The 22,682-nt window shown below is 44.8% G+C and overlaps 1 protein-coding gene and 1 long non-coding RNA gene across 11 annotated transcripts in view; one reads left to right on the plus strand and one right to left on the minus strand.

Moving 5' to 3' along the window:
* LOC105475787 (chimerin 2) overlaps window positions 1-22,682 on the plus strand; it is a 314,261-nt gene that overhangs the window by 194,253 nt on the left and 97,326 nt on the right. For all 10 annotated transcript variants that reach the window (XM_011731281.3, XM_011731279.3, XM_011731285.3 and 7 more), the window contains 2 exons: window positions 2,889-3,002; window positions 5,383-5,668. In XM_011731281.3, the coding sequence (XP_011729583.2) occupies window positions 2,889-3,002; window positions 5,383-5,668 (400 nt within the window). The remainder of the gene's footprint in view (window positions 1-2,888; window positions 3,003-5,382; window positions 5,669-22,682) is intronic.
* LOC139362832 (uncharacterized) lies at window positions 12,506-21,752 on the minus strand. The gene is made up of 4 exons (XR_011622268.1): window positions 21,511-21,752; window positions 20,995-21,191; window positions 12,816-12,876; window positions 12,506-12,591 (listed from the first exon to the last, which is right to left on the minus strand). It is a non-coding gene; the product is annotated as an uncharacterized lncRNA (long non-coding RNA).

Below are 22,682 nucleotides of genomic sequence, written 5' to 3' on the forward strand. Positions count from 1 at the left end.
CATTTATTCCTAGAAGGAATCACAAGAAATTATTGACAATGGATACCTTTAGGGAGAGAGGACTTTTGCATTTTTAGTTCTTTTGTACCTTCAACTTTTGAAATTAGAATTTTCTGCTGTGCACAGGTGTTACTTTTGTTTTAAAAATAAATTATGGCTGCGCACAGTGGCTCACACCTGTAGTCCTGGCACTTTAGGAGGCCAAGGAAGGCAGATCACTTGTGCTCAGGAGATTAAGACCAGCCTGGGCAACATGGAAAGACCTCATCTCTACAAGAAATACAAATATTACCCGGGTATGGTGGCACATGCCTGTAGTCCCAGCTGCACTCAGGACCACAGGAGGGAGGTGGGAGGATCACTTGAGCCCAGGAGGTCAATTGAACCATTGCACTCTGGCTTGGGCGACAGAGTGAGACCTTGTATCAAAAAAAAATTAATACATTAATACCAATTAACTTGGAAAAATTAGAAAATAAAGGAAAATACAAGATGGAAAATACCCATAGTTCCACCATGAAAGAGAATCATTGCTAACCTTTTCCCTTCATCTCTTTCTGGTCTTCGTGCATGCTTGCTTTTTTCTTACCAAGTTACAATCATACTAATGTATTAGATATTATGGGTTGGAGATATTTGGACTTTCAGAAACCGTGCATAAAGGGCATGACAAGCCACAGACTGGGTCTTCAGGTGCACAAAATTGTCATTTTCTTCTTTTGAATGATTGAATTTAATTTAGTTCTTGACAGCTTTTGATGCTTTCGATCACTTAAACTTGCCAATTCAAGTAAATTAAAACTTAAGTTCTAGTGTTCAATAGCACAGCAAGGTGACTATAGTTAAAACAATTTATTGTATACTCCAAAATAGCTAAGAGAGGCTTTCAAATGTTCCCAACATAAAGAAACAATAAATGCTTGAGGTGATGGGCATCCTGATTACCCTGATTTGATCATTACACACTGTACTTATATATCAAAATATCACACATTCCCCATAAATATGTACAATAATTATGTATCAATTAAAAATAAAAATAGAAAAAGTATGCATACTCAAAATCAAGCATTAAAAAAAAAGAAACATAAAACTTAGCTGCTTTTGGCTGGGCACAGTGGCTCCCAGCACAAGGATTGCCTGAGTTCAGGAGTTCGAGACCACCCTGGGCAACATGGTGAGACCCCGTCTCTACTGAAATACAAAAAATTAGCCAGCATGGTGGCACATGCCTGTAGTCCCAGCTACTGGAGAGGCTGAGGCACAAACATCGCTTGGGCCTAGAGGCAGAGGTTGCAGTGACCTGAGATCATGCCACTCCACTGCACTCCAGCTTGGGCTACAGAGTGAGAGTCAGTCTCTTAAAAAAAAAATCTAGCTGCTTTTAGGTTTAGAGACTCCCCCTTTTCCTGTCCCTTCTGCTGCAGTGACCTGGGGCAGGTCCCTCTGTGTGCCCTGTCCTGCTATTGTTACTCTGGCCCACAGGTTGTATCTTCAACATCCCAGCTTTTGTCTTTTCTACTTATGTGTGGGAATATTGGCAATGCTGTCTGCTCCTCCCACTCTCCCGCTGCACGTCCCCTCTGCCCGCACACCCACCCCCACATTCACTGCCAACCCATCCACCAACCCATCGCAAGGCTGCCCCCAGGGCTCTTCGCCCAGGCCGTCTACCCTCTCCATCCTGGCTCAGGCTGCACAAGAGGCTCCTCCGCAAGGTTCCTAGGTCCAGCGGCCTCACTGTCAAAGCCCCAGCACCTCTGCTCCAGGCCCCAATAAACTGGCCTCCCAGTTCCAAACCATACCTGCTATGCAGGACCAGTTAAACCCCCTGAGACTGGGCTCTGCCTCAGTCCCTCCCACCAGAACTGGGGATGCACAGAACGTTCATCCTCACTCCGAAGAGCATTGCTCCAAGACCTCCAGGCATCAGCTCTTGAGATTTAAAATCAAACTTTGGGAAGCCAGAAAGCCCGTTTTTTCCAGGCCGTCACTGCCGTACACCTTTTAAGAAGCGATTTTGAAGCACAAAGCCACGGGCTGCTTCTCATCTCACTTTCCTTGGACAGAAGCTTCAGCTTGGAAGGTCTACTGTTTAAGGATAAAGGGAGTTAGGAAATAAATATTGTGATGGGCACTTTTAAAAATGTTACCCTTCTCCATTTGTACCCTAACTTAATCTCTGCATTCCTGAGGAAGATACAAAACAAAACTTGTTTAGCTGACTTCCCTTCCCCCTCTTCAAGAAAGTAAAGGAGTTTTTCTCCATCCAGAAAATTTATCCCCTGATTTATTCTCCAAAGTTCTCCAAGGTTGGGTAATCCTAGAAAGAGGTGTTACTCCTCTCCCAGAAGCTTGGAGTCCCTTGGCACTGCCTCACTCCCCAACCCAGCTGGAAGAATGTTGATTATCGCTACTGTTTTCCAGAAAATGAGCCTCTAAAATTACCACCACCCTGAGCTGAAGCAAGCCGGTTGCTAATCAATAAATGTCCACTTGCAATTAGGATAACACATAGTTCTCTGAGCTGAGAGCTAAATTGGTAATTGCTCTTCTGTTATTTCCCATGGTTAAAAAAAAGGCCAGGGGGGTGGTTGAGTAACCTGGCTTTTTGTTTCAACTTTCATTTTCAACTTGAGAGCAAAGACAATAGCAGAAAGCCAGGTGGACTGGGCATTCTTCCTTTTGTTTGCCTGCTTGAATACTTGTGTTTGGAGCGTGTGAGGGGTGGTTCCAGGTCACTTAAATGTGCAGCAGTCACTCCCCTCTTCACTCAGTTGGGGGACTGTCGATTCTGGCTGCCCCCGCCATCCTTCTAAGGCTAGTTCTTTGTGGTCGTTATTTCTGTATGTGGTCTGTTCAGAGCAATGATGGTCTTGCACCTTCAGGTTTCATGGGATCATCTCTCGGGAGCAGGCGGATGAGCTGCTCGGAGGTGTGGAGGGTGCCTACATCCTTAGAGAAAGCCAGCGGCAACCAGGATGCTACACGCTGGCTCTCAGGTGAGGCGCATTTCACTCCTTGTTTTCATTGCTGTACAAGTGGCTTCACTGATGTTTGCCCATTTTTAAGAATTGCAGTAGAATATACATAACACAAAATTCATCGTTTTTCCCATGTTTATTTTATAAGGGGGGGATCCCACTCTCTCACCCACGTTGGAGTGCAGTGGTACAATCACTGCTCACTGCAGCCTCTGCCTCCCAGGATCAAGTGCCTCCCACCTTAGCCTCCTGAGTAGCTGGGACCACAGGCACACACCACCATGACTGGCTAATTTTTTTTCTTTTTTCTTTTTTTTATTTTTATTTTTTATTTTTGTAGAGAAGGGGGTCTCACCATGTTGCCTGGGCTGGTCTTGAACTCCTGGGCTCAAGCCATCTGCCTGTCTCAGCCTCCCAAAGTCCTGGGATTACAGTCATCAGCCACTGCATCTGGTCTCCTTTTTCCCTTTTTTTTTTTTTTTTTTTGAGACAGAGTCTTGCCCTGTCACCCAAGCTGGAGTGCAGTGGCGCGGTCTTGGTTCACTGCAAGCTCCGCCTCCTGGGTTCACACCCTTCTCCTGCCTCAGCCTCCCGAGTAGCTGGGACTACATGTGCCTACCACTACGCCTGGCTAATTTTTTATATTTTTAGTAGAGACGGAGTTTCATCGTGTTAGCCAGGATGGTCTCGAGCTCCTGACCTTGTGATCCACCCGCCTCGGTCTCCCACAGTGCTGGGATTACAGGCATGAGCCACCGCGCCCGGCCTCCTTTTACCATTTTTAAGTAAAATTCAGTGGCATTAAGTACATTCTCAATGTTGTGCAAACATCTCCATATCCATTTCCAGAACTTTCTCATCATCCCAAACAGAAACCCGCTACCATAAACAATTACCCTCCCTACTCCTTACTTGGTATCTTCACTTGTTTCTGAAGTACCAGCAGTCTATCAGAGGTTGTATACATTTCCTCAGTCACAGATGCTATCAGTAGGTGTGGACACTGGGACTCTGAGTATGGTCACACAGTAAACTGGAGAACCATCTGGAAAGCTAGTGTTTCTACAGCCACTTCTGCCTGCACCATCTAGCTGGCCGAGGCCACAGCATCTCTGCCTCAGCTCCCAGCAGCCCATGTTGAAGGAAGGGCTTCTTCACCTGGCCTTGCACGTGCAGACCTCAAAAGACCTGCATTTGCTCATGGGGTTCTCTCAGGGATCACCTTGTTGATCCCAGGAACCTGTCGTGAGGGCAGTCATGACCCTTCAGGCCAACGAGCCAGTAGAACAGGCTCTACTGAGCCTTTACCACAAAATCACAACTATTAAACATCACAACACAGGAAAGACAGCACATTTATGGCACTTTTCAAACCTTGATCAAATATTTTCTGTCATTTGATCCTCGCCGCAGCCCTGTACGTTTTGGGGAAGGTATCCAATTTCAGAACTGAATTGTCTTTCAAAAGTTCGTTTGTGAACTCTTCGGAATTGGAAAACCCTCTGTCCATAGAGGGAATGGTGTCCGTGGGAGCCCTTCCCAGGCCCACAATGGTGTGTTCCATGCACCATCTCCCTATTATGGCTGTGCAGTGACACTTTCCAAGTTGCAATATGTCTACAACGTATCTTAAATAATGTAATTATGAGGATGAACTTAAAAAGCTATTATATCAGGCGCTGTAGGTGTGCCTATCTTCCCAGTGCTTCAGTAGCAGAAGCTGGCAGTTCTAGTGGGAAGTCAAGCAGGGGCTGTAGATGGAAGGCCAGGGCTCAGAGAGGAGGGAACCTATAGATTAGATTGTGGGGATGCTGGCAATGGCTCCAGCAGGGAGTTTAGCACACCTTATTGCTTCCCTTCTGTTGCACCAACTAGGGTGGAAGGCATGGGGTGCTCTGCTGGAGGTGGCAAAGATGCGATAATAAAGGGGCATCAGGACGAGGGGCAGGGCATCCCTTGCAGAGTAATTGCCAGGTATAGAGGAGAGCTGGTTCCCATTAAGTAAGTTTATAAGTAACGTAGTTGTAAATCAGGCATTACCCTCTGACTTTTACAAATGAGAAGGATACTGACAATGACCTTAGTGATTTCTAGGATCAAACGACTCCATGTGACGGCCTGGGGTTAAGCCCCACCTCTGCCTTGTTCCAGGCATCTAAACTCAAGCAGGAACCGCCATCTCTTCAAGTGTCAGTTGCCTTTGCGGTAAAACAGGCATAACCGTTATACCATCTCAAAGGGTCTCTATGATCATTAGGAGGAAAAAATAATCACATCAAATGCTTAGCCCTATGCCTGGGCTACACTAAGTATTCAAAAAACGTTAGCTGCTGTTATTATCATTCTACACTGTGCTTATTTCTAACGTGGTTGTAATCCCTCATTCTGTCATGGGCAGGTTTGGAAACCAGACCTTAAACTACAGGCTCTTCCACGATGGGAAACACTTTGTGGGCGAGAAGAGGTTTGAGTCGATTCACGATCTGGTGACAGATGGCTTGATAACACTGTACATAGAAACAAAAGCTGCCGAGTACATTTCAAAAATGACAACTAACCCCATCTACGAACACATTGGATATGCCACCCTACTCAGAGAAAAAGTATCCAGAAAGCTGAGCAAGTCTAAAAACGAACCAAGAAAAACAAACGTCACACACGAAGAACACACGGCGGTGGACAAGGTGAGCTATGTGTGATGGAAACAGCCCTTCTCGTTTTAGTCCATGCCGAGTCAACAGGCGGGTTAACTATAGGTGCGATTTGCTGGAATGTTGGAGGAGAGCCACCCTCACCCAAAGAAGTCTAGAATGTTAGTGCCAAAGGGACCTTAGAAATCTAGTTCAGGCTGGGCGCGGCGGCTCACGCCTGTAATCCCAGCACTTTGGGAGGCCGAGACGGGCAGATCACGAGGTCAGGAGATTGAGACCATCCTGGCTAACACGGTGAAACCGCATCTCTACTAAAAATACAAAAAATTAGCCGGGCGTGGTGGCGGGTGCCTGTAGTCCCAGCTACTCGGGAGGCTGAGGCAGGAGAATGATGTGAACTCGGGAGGCAGAGCTTGCAGTGAACAAGATCGCGCCACTGCACTCCAACCTGGGTGTCAGAGCGAGACTCCGTCTCAAAAATAAATAAATAAATAAAAAATCTTCTAGCCCAGGCCCCTCATTTTACAGGTGAAGCCCAGAAATGTTTGATGATTTGTTCAAATTCATACAGTCAGACCTAGGACTTCTACCAAGTCATTTGTGGGTTTATTTGGAGTTTGAAAGAAAAAAAAACCAAAAACCTCCATTAGCGTGTTATCATGAAACACGGTTTCAGTTGCCATTTGAGGTGTCACTGGCTCCATCTGTAGTTCCACCCAGTCTGCCAAATATGTGATATTTGTATTTGCTTCTCTTAGGACTGGGTGACTGCCCATGATCCACAGGTCAGGTCTCTTGAAGGTGGTCTTACTTAGATAACAGGTTTCACTGACAGATATGGGAGCATTTCACTGACAGATATGGGAACGTGGCTATCTCTAGGAAGCTTAGAAAGACAGGCTGTCCTTTGCCCCAGACAAAGTTATTATGCCTCACCAAGGATTTAAAAAACTCCTAAGTGGGCACATATGCAGGCGGGGGTGGATTGTGGCAGGAGGTGGCCGGGGAGATCTGATTTTCCTCTCCAGTAAGTTACTGTGTGTTTGAAAGGCACCACCAGAGTTTGCTAGCAGATTTTTTGGGATGTGCCCCTTGAGGGACCATCTGCTTTGCCTGGTCCTATCCGTTTCCTACTGAAGGAAAGTGATAGCCAGCCACGCCAGTCAGCCCCTGCAGAGTCGGTGCTGAGCCCGGCTTCTCAGGCACACTAGGGCTGGGACACATAGAAATAAGCCGATAGGAGGTACAGCCCTGCCACACTGCTCCTTCCAGTGGTCGCTAATCCTAGTTAAACCGGAACGGGCCTCCTGTCGTCCAGTGTCAATGGGAAGCAAAGGAGCCTCGAGCTGACGGACTTGGGACTGGCATTGGCAGAGGGGCTTCATCAGAAAGCCCTGAGAGGGAGGAGGGCGGGGTGGCACCGTGGTCCCGTTGGCGCAGACAGGGATGATCTCAGTTGATTTGCTGATTGAGCTTCAGATCCTAGGAGAACCTTCCACAGAATCACATCAGTGCAGCAGCTGGGCCAGTGAAAATATAATTTGCCATTTTCTTTTTATAACCCAGTGTCTCCAAAGCACCTGTTTATTATTTTCCAAATAATTGCTTTGGGAAATTGTGGGGTTTCTGATTGTTTACATGTTAACAAAAGAGAGAGAGGACTTGAGTCCCAACTTTCAGTTTGTTCCGGTCCAGACAAAAGCCATTCCTTAGTCTGTTTGCAAAATCTCTTCCAAAGTAATTTAGAATAGAAGATATGAAAGCCGACCTTCCCAGCCATGACAAATCAGAAGATGAATTGTAAAATAAAACTCTGAAGCAGTGTTTATATTTCTGAATCAGAGAGCAAAGCCACGAAAAAGGCAATCTGTTACAAACTGCAGGATGCACACTCGAACATCTCAAGGAAAAGGAGAGCAGGAGGAGTGTCTCTTCTGTGTTAGGGCTGAGTTGAGATCCTGGATATTGAAAGTGATATTTCTAGATTCTTGTCCTCCCCCGAGAGGGAAGTTTGGTCAACAGAAACTGATATGAAAATCTGGACAATATTCCTATCAGGAAACTTGTAACTCAAAATATGCCCTCTTGTGCAGATATTTTTGTATTTATGTGTCAAAAATAAATGGTGGAGGAAATTAGTAATCCAATTAATAATCACTTTGAATGAGGCACCCAGTAGACATTTACCTTCCTGGGAAATGGTAAATCAAGAAGATATTGCAGGAAGACACCCACACTCCCTGAGCAGTTTGATGGACAGGTGTCAGTGGTGTGGATTTTCTTGGACACTAATGATGTGATGTTTGGTTGTCCCAGGGGACACTGTGGACACTGGGCCTGGTCACTTGCTGGGGGCTACTCATTTTGTTAGTAGGTTTGTTAAGTTAGTTGGAACAAATCCATCTGTTTCTCTCTGCCCTGTGTTGACAAGTGGAATTATTAAAAGTCTCAGCCTTGCCAGAGATTCTGTTTCCCTGAAGGGCAGGTCAGTGGCCCGTTGCCATGGAGTCAGTGACTAGAAAAGAGGGACCAGAAACTTGAATGGCTTCACTGAGAAGAGTGGGTGGGGGGAGGGTACCTGTTTGCTGTGGTAAGGACACGTCTTGAAGGTTTTAATGAGTGAAACGAACAGGTTTCCTAATATTTCTCAATTCCAGACACACCAGCATTTCAGTTTCCAAAGTACTTAAATTTCGTTTTCTCGTTTGTTTTATTAATCATTTCCAAATGAATCCAGAGAGATGATGTTACCTGTGTATCCAAGAATACTAACACAGTGTTAGTTGGCAAAAAGAGATTACCTACTCCATCAAATTTGAATGGCTTCCAGATTTCTCTCCAATCACGATTGTTAGCAGTAAACTGGATTTTAATAACTGTAGATGAGATGGAGAGGAAGGGAGGAAGCCAGAAAAAAAAAGTTGTGATGGTTAGCCAATAGTGATCCATCTCCCCACTGATTCTTTATTTGGCTGGATTTAAAAACATTATGATATATGTGGGCCACCATTCGGTGCATTTAACTAAAATGGTCACGTCCAGTGTCATTTCTTCTATGAAACGCATTTCAGAACTTATTCCATAGACGGATTATCTACTGACCTTCACATACAGCACTGTAAGCAACAAAGGAATAACAGGAGATTTAACATGAGCTCAGACATTTAGTGTTAAACACATTTCACGTATGTGAACTAATTTCCCGTTTTATCCCTCAGAACCACTTTGCCAGGTCCATAGGGCAGGAATCACCCTCCCTATTTTGTTGAAAGGCTCACAGTGGCAGGGTGAGGAATCAGACCCAGGCTTCCTGATTCCAGGCTCAAAGCTTCTTAAATCAACTGAGCAGATGTGCCTCGTTCTGTGCTTACTGCCCTTAGTGCTTTGAGCGAACACCCTTGGTTTTGGCCATCCTGAGGCAAGTGATGCTAAAAGTCACTCAATATTTACATGATCTGTTTCTGAAAACAGATCATGCAAACCGAAAACTGCTATTACGAGCTATAATAACTAGTATTTTCTTATAAAGTATACCCTACAAATCCAATACATATGACAACAGTGTTTTTGATAATACATTTTTATTCAATAAATATGGTTTGTCATATTAAATTGCATCTATGTTTTAGTGGGGAAAAAATCATCCATGCCCTCGATATAATAAAAGCATGTTAAGAATATGTTATACCAGTTTATTCATTTCACTATTTGTTATAGCAGCAAAAATTAGAAAATGACCTTAATGTCCATCAATTTGAGACTGCTTAAATGAATTATGGTACATCCGTGTTAAGGAATATCACATTACCCCAGGAAAAGAATGAGAACCCTCATATGGGCTGATATGGAACAGGCACCTGGAATTGTTATATGGAAAAGGGCCTGGCAGTGTGGTGTGTACAGTATAGTATTATTTGAGTAAACTAGTAGAAAAAAAATATTTTTATTGATTTTTATTTTAAAACTTTATTTTATTTTTTAAAGACGAGATCTCGCTTTATTGCCCAGGCTAGTCTCAAACTCGTGGGCTCAAGCGATCCTCCCATCTCAGCCTCCCAAGTAGCTGGGATTACAGGTATGAGCCACCGCATCCAGCCAAAAAAAGCTTTTGTGTATATTTTTTTCGTGCAAAGTCATAAATATCCCTTGAAGGATGCAAGAGCCAGTATCACTGGTTGCCTTTGAAGGAGGGAAGTCCTCTTGCTTTCTTAGGGCAGGCACCGAAGCCCTCTTTGGTTTCTACTTTCTTCCTGCCAAACCAAAGAGAGTTACGTTTTCTGGACTGAAGGCCTTCCAACCTTACCAGGCTGTCCTCCTTTACAGACGAACTGTTTCAGCAGAGAACCTCTCCCCTCTCCTCTCCCACTCACATTTTTGTTTGTTTGGTTGGTTGGTTTTTCCTTCTAAATTATTTTCTTCCTTTCCAGTTGCCCATCTTTATATCCAAGCCGGTCCTTTCATTGGTTATTTCACTGTTTCCACCATGTGATCTGCTGGCCTGTCCCGGTATCTTTGCCTAGGAATGATTCCCTACAATGTGCTGGAACAGAGGCCATGGCCAGGCCAAGGAGTGAATGTCCAGCCCTCGCTTACCAGCAGAAGTCTTCATACAAGGTTGAGCCTGTCCTGAGTGGTTCTCCCCAGTGCGATGCTCGCCTCTCACGGCTGGTGTCCCCGTGGTGACTCTGTGCGCATCCGAGTGTTATTGTTGTTGCTGTAATTCTGGAAAAGCTCTTATTTGCTTTTTCTACACGACAGAGTTCAAATTCCTCACAGGATATTTGCAGCCTGTCTAAGCCTGGGCCCGTTGGAGAAGCATAGCCTGAGACTGGGGTTTGGTACAGATGGGGAATTTGGAAAGGCATCCCAGGGGGAGGAGGAGAAGCCGGGCAGGTAAATAGAGGAGGAGAGAGGCTGGTATATGCACGCTGTGGAGCTGGTCACCTTCTCAGGAGCCGGGTAGAACTGCTCCTAAGAGGAATTGAAGTGGGAGTGTTTAAGGCATCACCTCCTGTCCCCTCTTGGTTGAGGGGTGCCTGTGAGCTGTTACATTCTCCCCAGTTCCAGGCCAGGCATGCTGGAGAGCTAGGTGGGTGCCATGGGCATCCCTGGCAGCCTGTGGAGTCCAGTGCAGCTGTCCTTTTCTACTATTGAATAGAACCTGCCACACTCAGCCTCCCGTCTCCTCCCTGCTCTGGCGTGCTGCACACCACCTTTATGAGAGTTCAGCACCCTGTGTCCAACGTCATTGTTTTCATCAGTGGTTCTCAAAGCATGACCCTCAGGAACCAGCAGCATCAACATCACTTGAGAGGCTGGTTAGAAATGCACGTTCCCAGGAGCCACTGTGAGGGGGACTCTGGGGTGGCCCCCGCCAATGTGTGTTTTAAGCCTCAGGCAGTTCCAATTCCCACCTGCATTTAAAAATCTATGGTTTCTATGTCTGTCTCTTTCCCCAGAGGTAGATCAGTGGAAGGCAGAGGCTACTTCTCAGCCTACTTCCTAATTCTAATGCCTCGCACCTCACTCGGTGAAACGAGCACTGATTGAATGAAAAATGGATGGGTAACTTTTAAAATGTAACACATTGCCCCAAGTTCACCCTAAGGATCAGTGTATCTCAAATTCACCAAGAGGGTGCCTCAGCATCTCCCGTACCTTCTCTCAGCACGTGCTCCTTCCTTTACTGGGCTAAGATCTGGCCACCAACTCTTGTAGCATCAGGAGCAGCGGGAGTCTGAAGGAGCAGGGGAATCGTGGAGACCATGTCGTGCAACCCTTCTGTTTTGCAGGATGGGAAACTGAGGCACCCGGCTCAATAGCATAGAAAGTATTTCAGTGACACCGAGGAGGCTTGGATAGAAAAGGATGCTTTTTAGCAGCTATCTTAGAGTTAAGCTTGTTGAGGCCTTTTTTTGGATGGGACCCACAACTGTGCCATTGTGGAGGGGGTCTTGGTCCTAGGGGGTGGAGAGGCTTGGTCACTTGATTCAGGACAGTAGATTCAAACATGATGTTGCCCATTGTGCTTCACCAAGCAGAGGTGTGTATTCATTTGCCAGAGAAAGAGCCTGAATTGTTAATGCAGAAAGCGTTGTGGAGCTGGAAAAGATCGCTTGCGTTACAGGGTCTAAAGAACCTATAGATTTTCTCTGCAGGAGGTTCTTTGGAAATAACATGTAACTGACACACCCAGTCTTTTCTCAAAAGTCAAGGGTAAATGAAGATGAGCATAACTTAGCTATTATAGTAGGTGACAGGTACCGTGATGATGCTGACCAGCCAACTTCCTGCCCTTCCACTCACAGTTATAAAATGGGGAGGGATAGGATGCAGTGAGAATGGATTTAACTTAGATTACATCTGCTCATGAAACTGGGTTTTATCAAGCATTGATTTAAGCCAGAATTCCCTAATGATTTGGGATTTATCACTCAGTCTGAGCAATTGCTGATTTGGTTGGCTTGGTGGTTCTCAAACTGGCTGAAGGTTGGACTCACTCTGGGAGCTTTTAAAAAAATACCCATGGCCAGGCTTGGTGGCTCATGCCTGTAATCCCAGCACTTTGGGTGGCCGAGGCCGGCGGATCACTTGAGGTCAGCAGTTCAAGACCAGCCTGGCCAACATGGTGAAACCCCATCTCTACTAAAAATACAAAAAAAAATTAGCCAGGCACTGTGGCACATGCCTGAATCCCAGCTACTCTGCAGGCTGAGGCAGGAGAATCACCCAAACTTAGAAGGTGGAGGTTGTAGTGAGCCCAGATCACACCACTGCACTCCAGCCTGGACGACAGAGTGAGACTATGTCTCAAAAAAAAAAAAAAAACATTAAAAATATATATTAAAAATGCCCATGTTTGGCCCCACCTGGCTGTGGAATCAAAGTCTTCACTGGTGAAAGCACCTGTCTTTTTTTGGCTCCCCAGGTGATTGTCAGATGCAGGGCTTGAGAACCTGGGTTAGATGGAAGGGGAGACAACAGAGTAAAGGTGATCAGACATTTTGGAGCATTTTCTTTCAAGGACACCTGTCCCACTTCTTCCCTTGCCTCTTATATTCCTGAGGCTCTTTTATGTTGTAAATTAGACCCTAGCCTTCTTTCTCTACTTTTACACAACTCATGAAAAGTCCTCTGGGAAAACATTCTTCACACAGTTAACTCTGGTGGTTACGGTTACCTGTGCTGGTTCAGGGTTTGGCTTTGCTCCCTTTTCATGGCTCCTTTCCCGAGATTATTGCCTGAAATATAAATGATGGGAAACAATTAACTGAAGTAGGATTAAAGAATTTAATGAAGGGGCAAGGAAAAGTTAGCCTGTCTCTTAGGAGTCCGGTAGTGGTTTCTTTGGGTGGATATTAGAAAGAATCTCTTTTTTTTTTTTTTTTTTGAGACTGAGTCTGGCTCTGTCGCCCAGGCTGGAGTGCAGTGGCCGGATCTCAGCTCACTGCAAGCTCCGCCTCCCGGGTTTACGCCATTCTCCTGCCTCAGCCTCTCGAGTAGCTGGGACCACAGGCGCCCGCGACTTCGCCCGGCTATTTTTTTGTATTTTTTAGTAGAGATGGGGTTTCACCGTGTTAGCCAGGATGGTCTCGATCTCCTGACCTCGTGATCCGCCCGTCTCGGCCTCCCAAAGTGCTGGGATTACAGGCTTGAGCCACCGCGCCCGGCCCAAGAATCTCTTTTTACCAGTTCCTCAATATCGGTGTTTTCAAAGAGGAACAGAAGAGGAAAGTCATCCTAATACATTCAGCGTGTGGAGGGATATGATGGGCCAAACGCCAAACCCTCCTTACTTGTCCCCATCCAAAATCTCTCTAGGAAACAGCTAATTTAGAGACGCAGCCCCCGAGACAGTATTTGCTATGCAAATAGTGCCATCTTGTGGCTGAAAGGAGAGTTACATGCTGATGACACAAAGGACCAAACCTAACGTGTTGAAAATGTCCAAGAACAAATTTTTCAGCAATGAACCCACTGAGTCATCCCACTTCCCTCAAGTTTTATAGCACAGATAAGGCTGCGCAATGGCTTGGGGGTGTCTTCCTGTAGCCTGTGCTCCTTCTCTGCATAAGCATGTGGGCAGCTCTGTGGTCCTAGGACTTGTAAAAATCATCCCAGGAATCTAATTCTAGTCCAGAAGTGCTCAAACTTCTCAGCCTCAGAACCCTTTAAAGTTACTGAGGACCCCAAAGAGCTTCTGTTTATGTGGGTTAAATCTTGATATTTACTGTATTAGAAAGTAAAATAGAAAAATAAAAAAAATTATTAATTCTTTCAACATAATAGTAATAAATAAATGGTAATAGATGTGTTCGTATGAATAACATTTTCATGAAAAATAACAGTTTTCCAAATAAAAAAGTGATGAGGATATTGGCATTGTTTTTACGTTTTTGTAACTCTCTTTAATGTCTGCCTTAAAAGAAGACAGCTGGCTTCTCACATCTGCTCCTGTATTCAACCTGGGATATATTGTTTTGTTTGAAGTATAGGAAGAAGCTCTGGCCTCACACAGATGTGTAGATGGGAAAAAGAGGAATGTTCTTATAGCCTTTTCAGGTAAATGTGGGCTTTGAAATATATACTAGGCAACAATTCAACAAGTGGTAGTTTCTTAAAGGTTAGTTGCAATGTCAGTCACAGAAGGCAATTAATGTAATAAAATCAGTTTTGGCATAATGTATTCTCTGAAGGGATCTTGGGGATCCCTAAACATTGGTGGGCCACAGTTTGACGAAGAGCCCAGTTTTTCAAGATGTTTATGTTTTTACATCTCCAGAGAGGTGTTTGAGAGGAATCATCCCACCACTTTTATCACCTTTGACTGCAGGAGGTAAATGACGCTGTCACCTGGGACTGCTGTCCACCTATGGGGACTGCACAGGCTATGATGAGGAGGCTTCTTCTGGACCTGACCCACCGAGCGCCTGCCCTGAGCCCAACCTCAGAGCTCTTCCCAGTGGCTCTCACTAGGCAGTGGGGGGACAACAGGCTGAGTCTATATGAGTTTTAATTTTAGGGATCTCTCTGGGGTTGTTGAATGTTTTGAATTTTATCGAGGCTTTTTAATCATGGGACTTTCAAATAATTTATTCTGGAAGATAATTTTTATAATGTTTAAGTCAGGGTAGTCTCTTGTTTATATTTTAGTTTGGCTTAATTGTAGGAACAGTGCTGGTAGATGTAGGGTGATTACTTTTATTTTTAAGGTGAAATTGATGGGCTGTTTCTGTCTTTTTAGTAATTATATGGTGGTTTTTGGCTGTGAATAAAATATTAATGTTTGTGTATTAGTCTAGGTGGGATGATATGTTAAAAAGATAAAAGATAATATGTATTTGCGGTTCTCTTGATTAAAGGTTTTTTTTTTTTAATTAAATAGATTTGAGGTGAGAAATGGAGAGTATATTTACTTACGTCTGTGGGTCATCTATTGGCACTTAGTTTTTTAGTTGGTAAGTGTTGAAGTAGAGACTCTTGTTTGAGGAATCTTAGCCTGTCACCTAAATTGGGTATTTTGTTGAGTATGGGATGTTGAGATTATACTTGACTTTTGACTTTTTTAATTTTTTTTTTTTAATTAGGGGAGTTTGTCTCTTTTGTATTTTTGTTTTTGAAGAAACTGGAGGGAAAAAGCTATAGGAGTTGATGAAAAAGCTGAAGGACAGAGTTATTATTTTAGACCTTTGTAAGGGGAGAAAAAGTTGAAAGTAGTGAGACAAAGTAAAAGTTGAAATTTTGATTTATAAATTTGAGAAGTTTTTAAAGAATGCCACATATAATGCTCTATTTAAAATATTATCTAAAACTTTAAAAACACAGGCTTTCCTCCTCAATTCCCTAAATCTCCTCTCTTACTCTCTAGCCACGTTAAAAATTCCCCATTTCTAGTTTTTATTAAAACAAATTTTTAAAATCTGCCTTCCTACCTTCTCACTTTAATCAAATCAAATAAACCTTTCTCTATCTCCAAACACCTGTGTATCACTATTTAACATCAACTACACACCAAGTACACAAGCCTAAATTTAGACTTCAACACAAGCCTAGGGCCTGTGTCATTGGGAAACAGTTTTGCAGGTGTGGTTCTGATATGTACGGAGAATGAGGAGCCGCCGACTGGGTCTCATTCTCTTCCCTGTACGGAGGAAATACCAAAGCTCAAAGCTACATTGAACCAGGAGGGTTGGAAGGAGGACACACAATTTTAGCAGAGCCCATTATTTTCCTTCTTTGGCCTCATACTGGGTGTCACCCACTTTCTTACCTCTCCTGGGCTTCTCCAGCTGCCATCTTTGTGTTTATTTCATCAGGATGTGGCAGTCTCCCCACTCCACCCCCACAGTGAGTAGCTGTCATTTTTGCCACCCAGAGCCACCTTAGTTTAGGAGCTTCTGGTGGAGTCACATCTGCCCACTAATCCCAGAGGCGGATTTCTGATTCAAGGCCACATGGAAGGACCCCATGTACCTGGCTAGGGTGGTTGGTTCAAGGGTGGCCATGTGGTCAAGTCAGAGCCAGGGGAACACAACAGACTTTTACTGTGAGTTCCAGGAACCAGGCGTTTCACCCTCTTTCTGCTTGGCTCAATTAGACAAGAAGTAGAGCCTGGGCTGCTGAATCCTTCCCGCCACCCCATAGAGCCTGAGAATGGAGCCTAGAGAAAGTAGAGCCTGGAGATGGGGAGAGAGAAGCTGAGTCCTGAGGCCAGATCTGAGCCTCTCGCAGAGCTGCCCTTCGGCCTGCCACTGTCTCTGGATGTTCCAGTTCGGCTGGCAGCTCATTCCTGCCTTGCCTTTGAGCTTGGGTAAGTGGATGTTGGTGCTGCATTTAAGTTGGCAGCTGCCATCATCCCCAGAAGAACTAGAACACACCCATCAGCTCCCCGCCACCCTCTGCTGTCCTTCATTCCCACTCACCTTACTTGTCACCATTATCGAGAAAGCTTAGCTATTCAAGTTCAGGTTCACTTTAATTTTAATCCAATAATCCACACTACCCTTCTTTAAAATGGTGGTGTTAAATCAGAAAAGGGGGACCTCTAGTGTTTACTGAAATGGGTAGGAATGTAGCATCTTGGTTACCGGGCAGACATGGGAAATAACCCAGAAGCCACTGCTGGAATACAGCTGTCATCCTTTACCTCCTGGCTCCAAAACATTATATATATATATATATATAGACCTCTTATAGTTAAATGCATTCAGTAAGATTAAGGCACTCTGCTAAAGAGTCTTCTTTTTTTTTATTTTTTAATTTATTTTTATTTTTTATTTTTTTATTTGAGACGGAGTCTCCCTCTGTCACCAGGCTGGAGTGCAGTGGCACGATCTTGGCTCACTGCAACCTTCACCTCCAGGGTTCAAGTGATTCTGCCTCAGCCTCCCAAGCAGCTGAGACTACAAGCTCACACCACCACACCCAGCTAATTTTTGTATTTTTAGTAGAGACGGAGTTTCACCATGTTGGCCAGAATGGTCTCAATCTCTTGACCTTGTGATTCGCCCTCCTCAGCTTCCTGAAGTGCTGGGATTACAGGTGTGAGCCACCGTGCCCAGCCACTAAAGAGTCTTAATGAACTCTGGTAAACCAGATTCTTAGCAAGTTGTGATATTTCCAGGAAACTTTTTTAACAGAATAGGATGAAACATGGCCCCTTTTGTGGCATTGGATGTGGCCACGAGAGCCCTCTGTTGGAAGGGGGACCTCTCAGATCATTGGTACAACAGATGAAGAGTTGGGAACCTGCAGACTCTGAAAAAGGAAAGGTCAAACTTCCACTTGTAGTGGCCTATAAGAATTTGTAGGGGTGGGTGGGTGAGGTCCTGGATCAATTGTGGGAAGAGGAAGGATTTTGTTCCCTGAATCATTCCCATTGTCGTTAATGGAAATGAAAGTGTCGGTTTGTTTTCATGGTCTCTGGACCAGGTTGCAGAACTGGCATTACTCAGTTTTCAATAAAAAAATGTCTGGCCGGGTCTTATGATGATAGTTTATAAATGTCCCTGTTGGTTTTCTCTCTCCTTACACACAATCACTTTGAAGTTTCCGCAAAGTTAATATTTCACTTTGTTCCTAAGTCCCCATTTATGAACTTAATGAAGTCCAAGTATCAGAAGAGAAAGTTAAAGTTTACACATGCAACTTTGATTGTTCTCAAGTGACTCAGTGGTTTAAAAAATTATTTAAAAAGTCAAATCACTGTCGTTTGCAAGAGACACTTTAATACCCAAGTTGAGGATAAGAAGTAAGACACAGAACTATGGGCTATGCATGTCCCAACACACCTTTAACAGAGTAAAAGCAGTTATATTTTACCACAGTACATATAAATTCCATGTAAAACAATTCATGATATAAGGGACTTTTATTATGTTTAATCCCAAATGATTTTAGGAAAGTTACAGTTATTCCCCTCAGAAAGTCTAAGCATATCATTGTTTTTAATCTATCATAAACTACATTATTTCATTCTGCTTCGTGACAACCCTTAACTTTATCGATCCTCCTCTTCCAACAAAGAAACAAGAAACCCGGGGCTTAGGAAAGCCAGGCGACCTGCCCAGGGTCATAGAACTTGTGACTTGCAGGTCATTTCACGAACACCCAGTTGCTAGAAGGTGGCTTGTCTGACTTTGAACAGGCTGTACTTTCCACTGGACCACATTGACAAAGTGAGCAGATTTGCTGTGTGTCTAATTTTAAAGCTTCTAAACAAAGCGTTATATTAGGAATTATTTTCCTCTTCCCAATATCGGTACTCAGTGCCCCTGCGCTTGGCTCTAATCATCTTCTGCTCTGGGCTGATTTGTTCTTATAAAGAAATAGGTGTGGCTGAGGGAATTCCTCAAGAAGAGACGTGTTTGTTACACACATGCCTGCCTCTGTGATTTCTAAGAGAACAGTCTCTGTGTGCATTTTTAGCCTTGAGCTATATGAATTTGAAAAGCATTGAGCAATACTGTAAAGCTCTGTATACCTTTACTGTATCTCAAGGCGATGAGTCTGAAATGCGAGTCTTCAGACACAAGCATGCGTCTCACTTCTTCCAATCATGATGGAGCCCGTTGGGATGAGAGGAAACTGAGGCTGATGTTACCCTCCTGAAGGTTAGGAAGTGATGCCTGACCCAGATCTCTCTCAGCGTAGCTTTGAAACACCACTGAACTCTGGGATTGTAAAATGATATACATGGAGATTTTAATGCATTGGATTTTTTTTCCCCTCCGGTAAGTTCAGTGTAAAGTCAACCTGCTCACAAGGAAAGGAAGAAGCGCTAGCACGCACGGGGTATCGACCACATACCAGGTGCTATAGGAGTGGCTTTCAGTTTGTCACCTCCTTCCATCCTCACAACAGCTCTGAGAGTTGGGAATTGGAGCGGTGGAAGTAACTTCTTCATGACCACCAGTGGGCAGGGGAGCTGAAACCCTGCCGCCAGCTGTCCTGGCTTGAAGGAAAGCCTCTTCAAGAGCTCCTGGTCACCTGAGATTGACCAGCCTCCCCACCCCAGTGTGGCATGCAAGGCCTTTTCTGACCCTGTTCTCATCACCCTGTCACCCAACACACATGCACACATCGCTTCACCTCGGCTGCTCCCTCTCCCTAGCTGTGTCCAAGAGACCAGCAAAGCAGAGCAATTCAAGTTTTCTGAGCCCAACAGCCAGTGTAATGCCTCTCAGGCTTTACACAGCATCTTCTAGTTCTTTGCGGTGTCCCTCCCCCTCGTCTCCCCCAGGCTCCTGTCCTGACTTGGGGAGCTCCTACCGTGCTTTGTGGACCAATCCCAGGCATGTCCTTCCCTGCAGTCTTCCCTAACCTACACAAGCCTGCCTTGGTTATACCTTCAGTTGGCTGCCTCTCTGTAGCTTAGATACAGTTCTCATTGCACTGAGCACACCCCACGGGTGGGTTCATTCATTAATTCATTCATGCTTAACTATTAATAATTAATAATAATTAAATATTCATTGAGCCCCTAATCTGTGCCAAACACAATGCTGGCCAGTTGCACTTACAACGATAAGAAAGAAGTAGACTCTTTCCCCTTGGGCTTGCTAAGGCACAGAACATGAACACGGAGCAAGAGGTCCACCTGACTGGCACTTGGGGAGTCAGACATCAAAGAATGAAGCCGTAGAAGAAAGCCGATGCTGGAGATGGAGAATGTGTTAAACCGAGAGCTTCATTCTGGAGAGGCTCATGTGGGGAGTTCCCACCTTGGTTTTCTGTGCTGGTACATTTCTCTTTCTTTTTGTTCTATGCTATTTTGGGTGGAGTTTCTGTTTCCTGTAGCCAGAAGAGCCCTAATGGAGTCCTAAAAAAAACGAAAACAGAAACAAAAACAAAACAGGCCATGCCTGGCAGAGAAGGCCCTTCTAAGGAAGGGAGCAGTTGGAGCAGTTGGGCCAGCCTCGGGGCACGGTTGGCAGAGGGGAAGGCTCTGAGGAGGGAGACGGCCAGGTTGGAGAGGGCAGGCTGGAGATGGGTGGGCTTGGGAAGGGCCACACAAAATAGTCTCCAAAGCGTGGACCTTATGCCCAAATGGCTTAAGGAGCTGCCTGCAGTGTGATTTTTAGAAGGATACCTTGGTGGCAGGGTAGAGGATGAGCTGGAGACAGAGACTGGGGCTCTGGGACATCAGTGCAGTAACATTGAGGCATCTGCATTTTTGCTTTCAAAACCCGTTGCTGTAGGCAAATGTTTAAAAGCCCGCCTTTTCCATTTTTAAATGATGACACTATTACCAAAGCTAATTGTTGTTTTAGACTTGTAAATTTTGAAGGCCTAAGTTAGTTAAATTGTTTTTTATAAGTTTTGCCGGGTTTGGGGAGAAGAATGGGAGGAAGCAGAAAACCCATTATTCCAGCTGGGTGGATAAATGGGCCCCACAGAGCTGCATTAACCTACAGGGCTTCTGTGTTCAAGACATAACCTTCTATTCTGCAAAGCCCTCTGCCATTTTCCTTAAACGTACACTTGGAGTAAGTGTTTGATGAATGAATTAATGTGTTTGCATTCTTTCTTCATTCTGCCTCCTACCTGCAAAGACAGAACTGTCATATATGCCTTTCTTAGAAAAGCTGTGGACTTTAAATATTATCTGCGTTGAATTTGATCATAAAACAAAAAATACTCATTAACCTGAACTTCACAATCTTAACCTTTAGTACCTATGAAAAAGTCATCTACTAATTAAATAGTTTAAAGGGTATTGCAATGGAAATGTTATTAAGAGAGCAAAGGTTTTCTTCCAACTCAGAGTGTACACTTTCAAAGGGGGTGAAAAAGGGCCGTAGTGTTGAGGCTGCTAATCATGTTGGCTCTAGTCCAGTAGTTCTCAAATTTTAGCATACCTGAGAATCCTGTAGAAGGTTTGTTAGTACACAGAATTCCAGGCCCTCTCCCATCATTTCTAGTACAGTAGGTGTGACCAGCGGCCCAGCTTCCCAGGAGATGCTGATGTTGCTGGTCCAGGAACCACAGTTTGAAACCGCTGGTCCGGGCAGTAGAGTAGCACAGTCAAGTATATAAGGCAACTGGAGTACTAAGGCTAAATGACAGTGATTAATTAGATGTAATCTGTAATCATATACATGTGCATATATGCGTGTATATGTATATTTCCAGCATTTTTATACTGACTATCCTAGAATATAAGCAAACTGCACCTTAGGCGTTTTCTAAATAGTGATTGCTTTGATGCTGTTTCCTCCCGTTGTGGAACTGCTCGCTGGCCCCTGCAGGCATCTCCCCTGCAGAGGAGGTGCTGCGCAGTGGTTAGAGCGTGGGCTTCAGAGCCAGTGGCTGTGTGGCCTGAGCCCTCCTAAGCCTCCTTCCCTTCCTTTGCATGCCGCGGGGTAGCATCTCACCTGCACCTTCTTCGGAACACCAGCTGCCTCTGTAGCGGTCCTCTCCTGCGCGCTCACCTGCCAGGGCCCCAGTTGCTCGGGGTCCCAGGCTGCGCCTCACTCAATTCTGTGACCTCGCAGGACTTGCTGCAGCAAATGGGCTTTTGTATTTCCAAGGCACTTCATCAATGTTTATTGAGAAAAGGAAGGAAGAAAAGAGGAAAAGGAAAAAAGAGAGAGGGATGAAGGAAGGAATTTTCCCAGGTTGCTCATTGTCTTTGTGACATTTTTCACTGTAACTCCCCCCCCCCCTTTTTTTTTTTGTTTTTTTGAGACAGAGTCTCACTCTGTCGCCCAGGCTGGATGGAGTGCAATGGCGCGATCTCGGTTCACAGCAAGCTCCGCCTCCCGCGTTCACGCCATTCTCCTGCCTCAGCCTCCCGAGTAGCTGGGACTACAGGGGCCCACCACCACGCCCGGCTAATTTTTTGTATTTTTAGTAGAGATGGGGTTTCACTGTGTTAGCCAAAAGTAGGGAAAGATCCATTAGGTAGAAAACCTAGAAGTCATTTAGGTTGAACCATATGCAACTGTTGATACCTGATAGTTTTTGATTTGCAAAAATAAGGCAATTTCATGTGGTTCAAACTAATATCTATTTAATATGAAGGTATATGAATCCTGGTAAGAACAACACAATTTGCAAGTTTTAGAATACAGTCCACTAGGAGTGGATGCTAAGCTTGCCGTTTATATGCTCTGGAAGACCCTCTTTTTAAAAAAATAAGGCAAAAATACTAGTAAGGTATTCTAGATGGGGCCACAGAAAGGCCCCTGCCTGAGAGGACCTTGGAAGTTGAGCATGTGCTTCAGAACTTCATAGTGAAGACACGTGCCAGGGGCCTGGCTTGAAGATGGCAGCTCTTAGGACAAAGCATGCGTGAGGCTGGAGAGCTGCTTCTGCAGAGTCTGTAGGAGAACAGCACACCCACTTGGCAGAAAACTCAGGTGCCAGAAATCCATAGAGTCTGCTGAGCCAAGTGGAGAGATGAAGGATTGCTGGAGCACCTCGTTGGTTTTGAACAGTGCTGTTTCCAAGACAAAATGAGCCTCCAGGTCGGACAGACTTCAGAGGCAGACAGTTTGTCCTTTCATGGAAGTTCTCATGTTCAAATGTTTCATGCATTTTCCCT

Source organism: Macaca nemestrina, chromosome 4 (genome assembly GCF_043159975.1).
Source record: "Macaca nemestrina isolate mMacNem1 chromosome 4, mMacNem.hap1, whole genome shotgun sequence".
NCBI classification, from domain to species: Eukaryota; Metazoa; Chordata; class Mammalia; order Primates; family Cercopithecidae; genus Macaca; species Macaca nemestrina.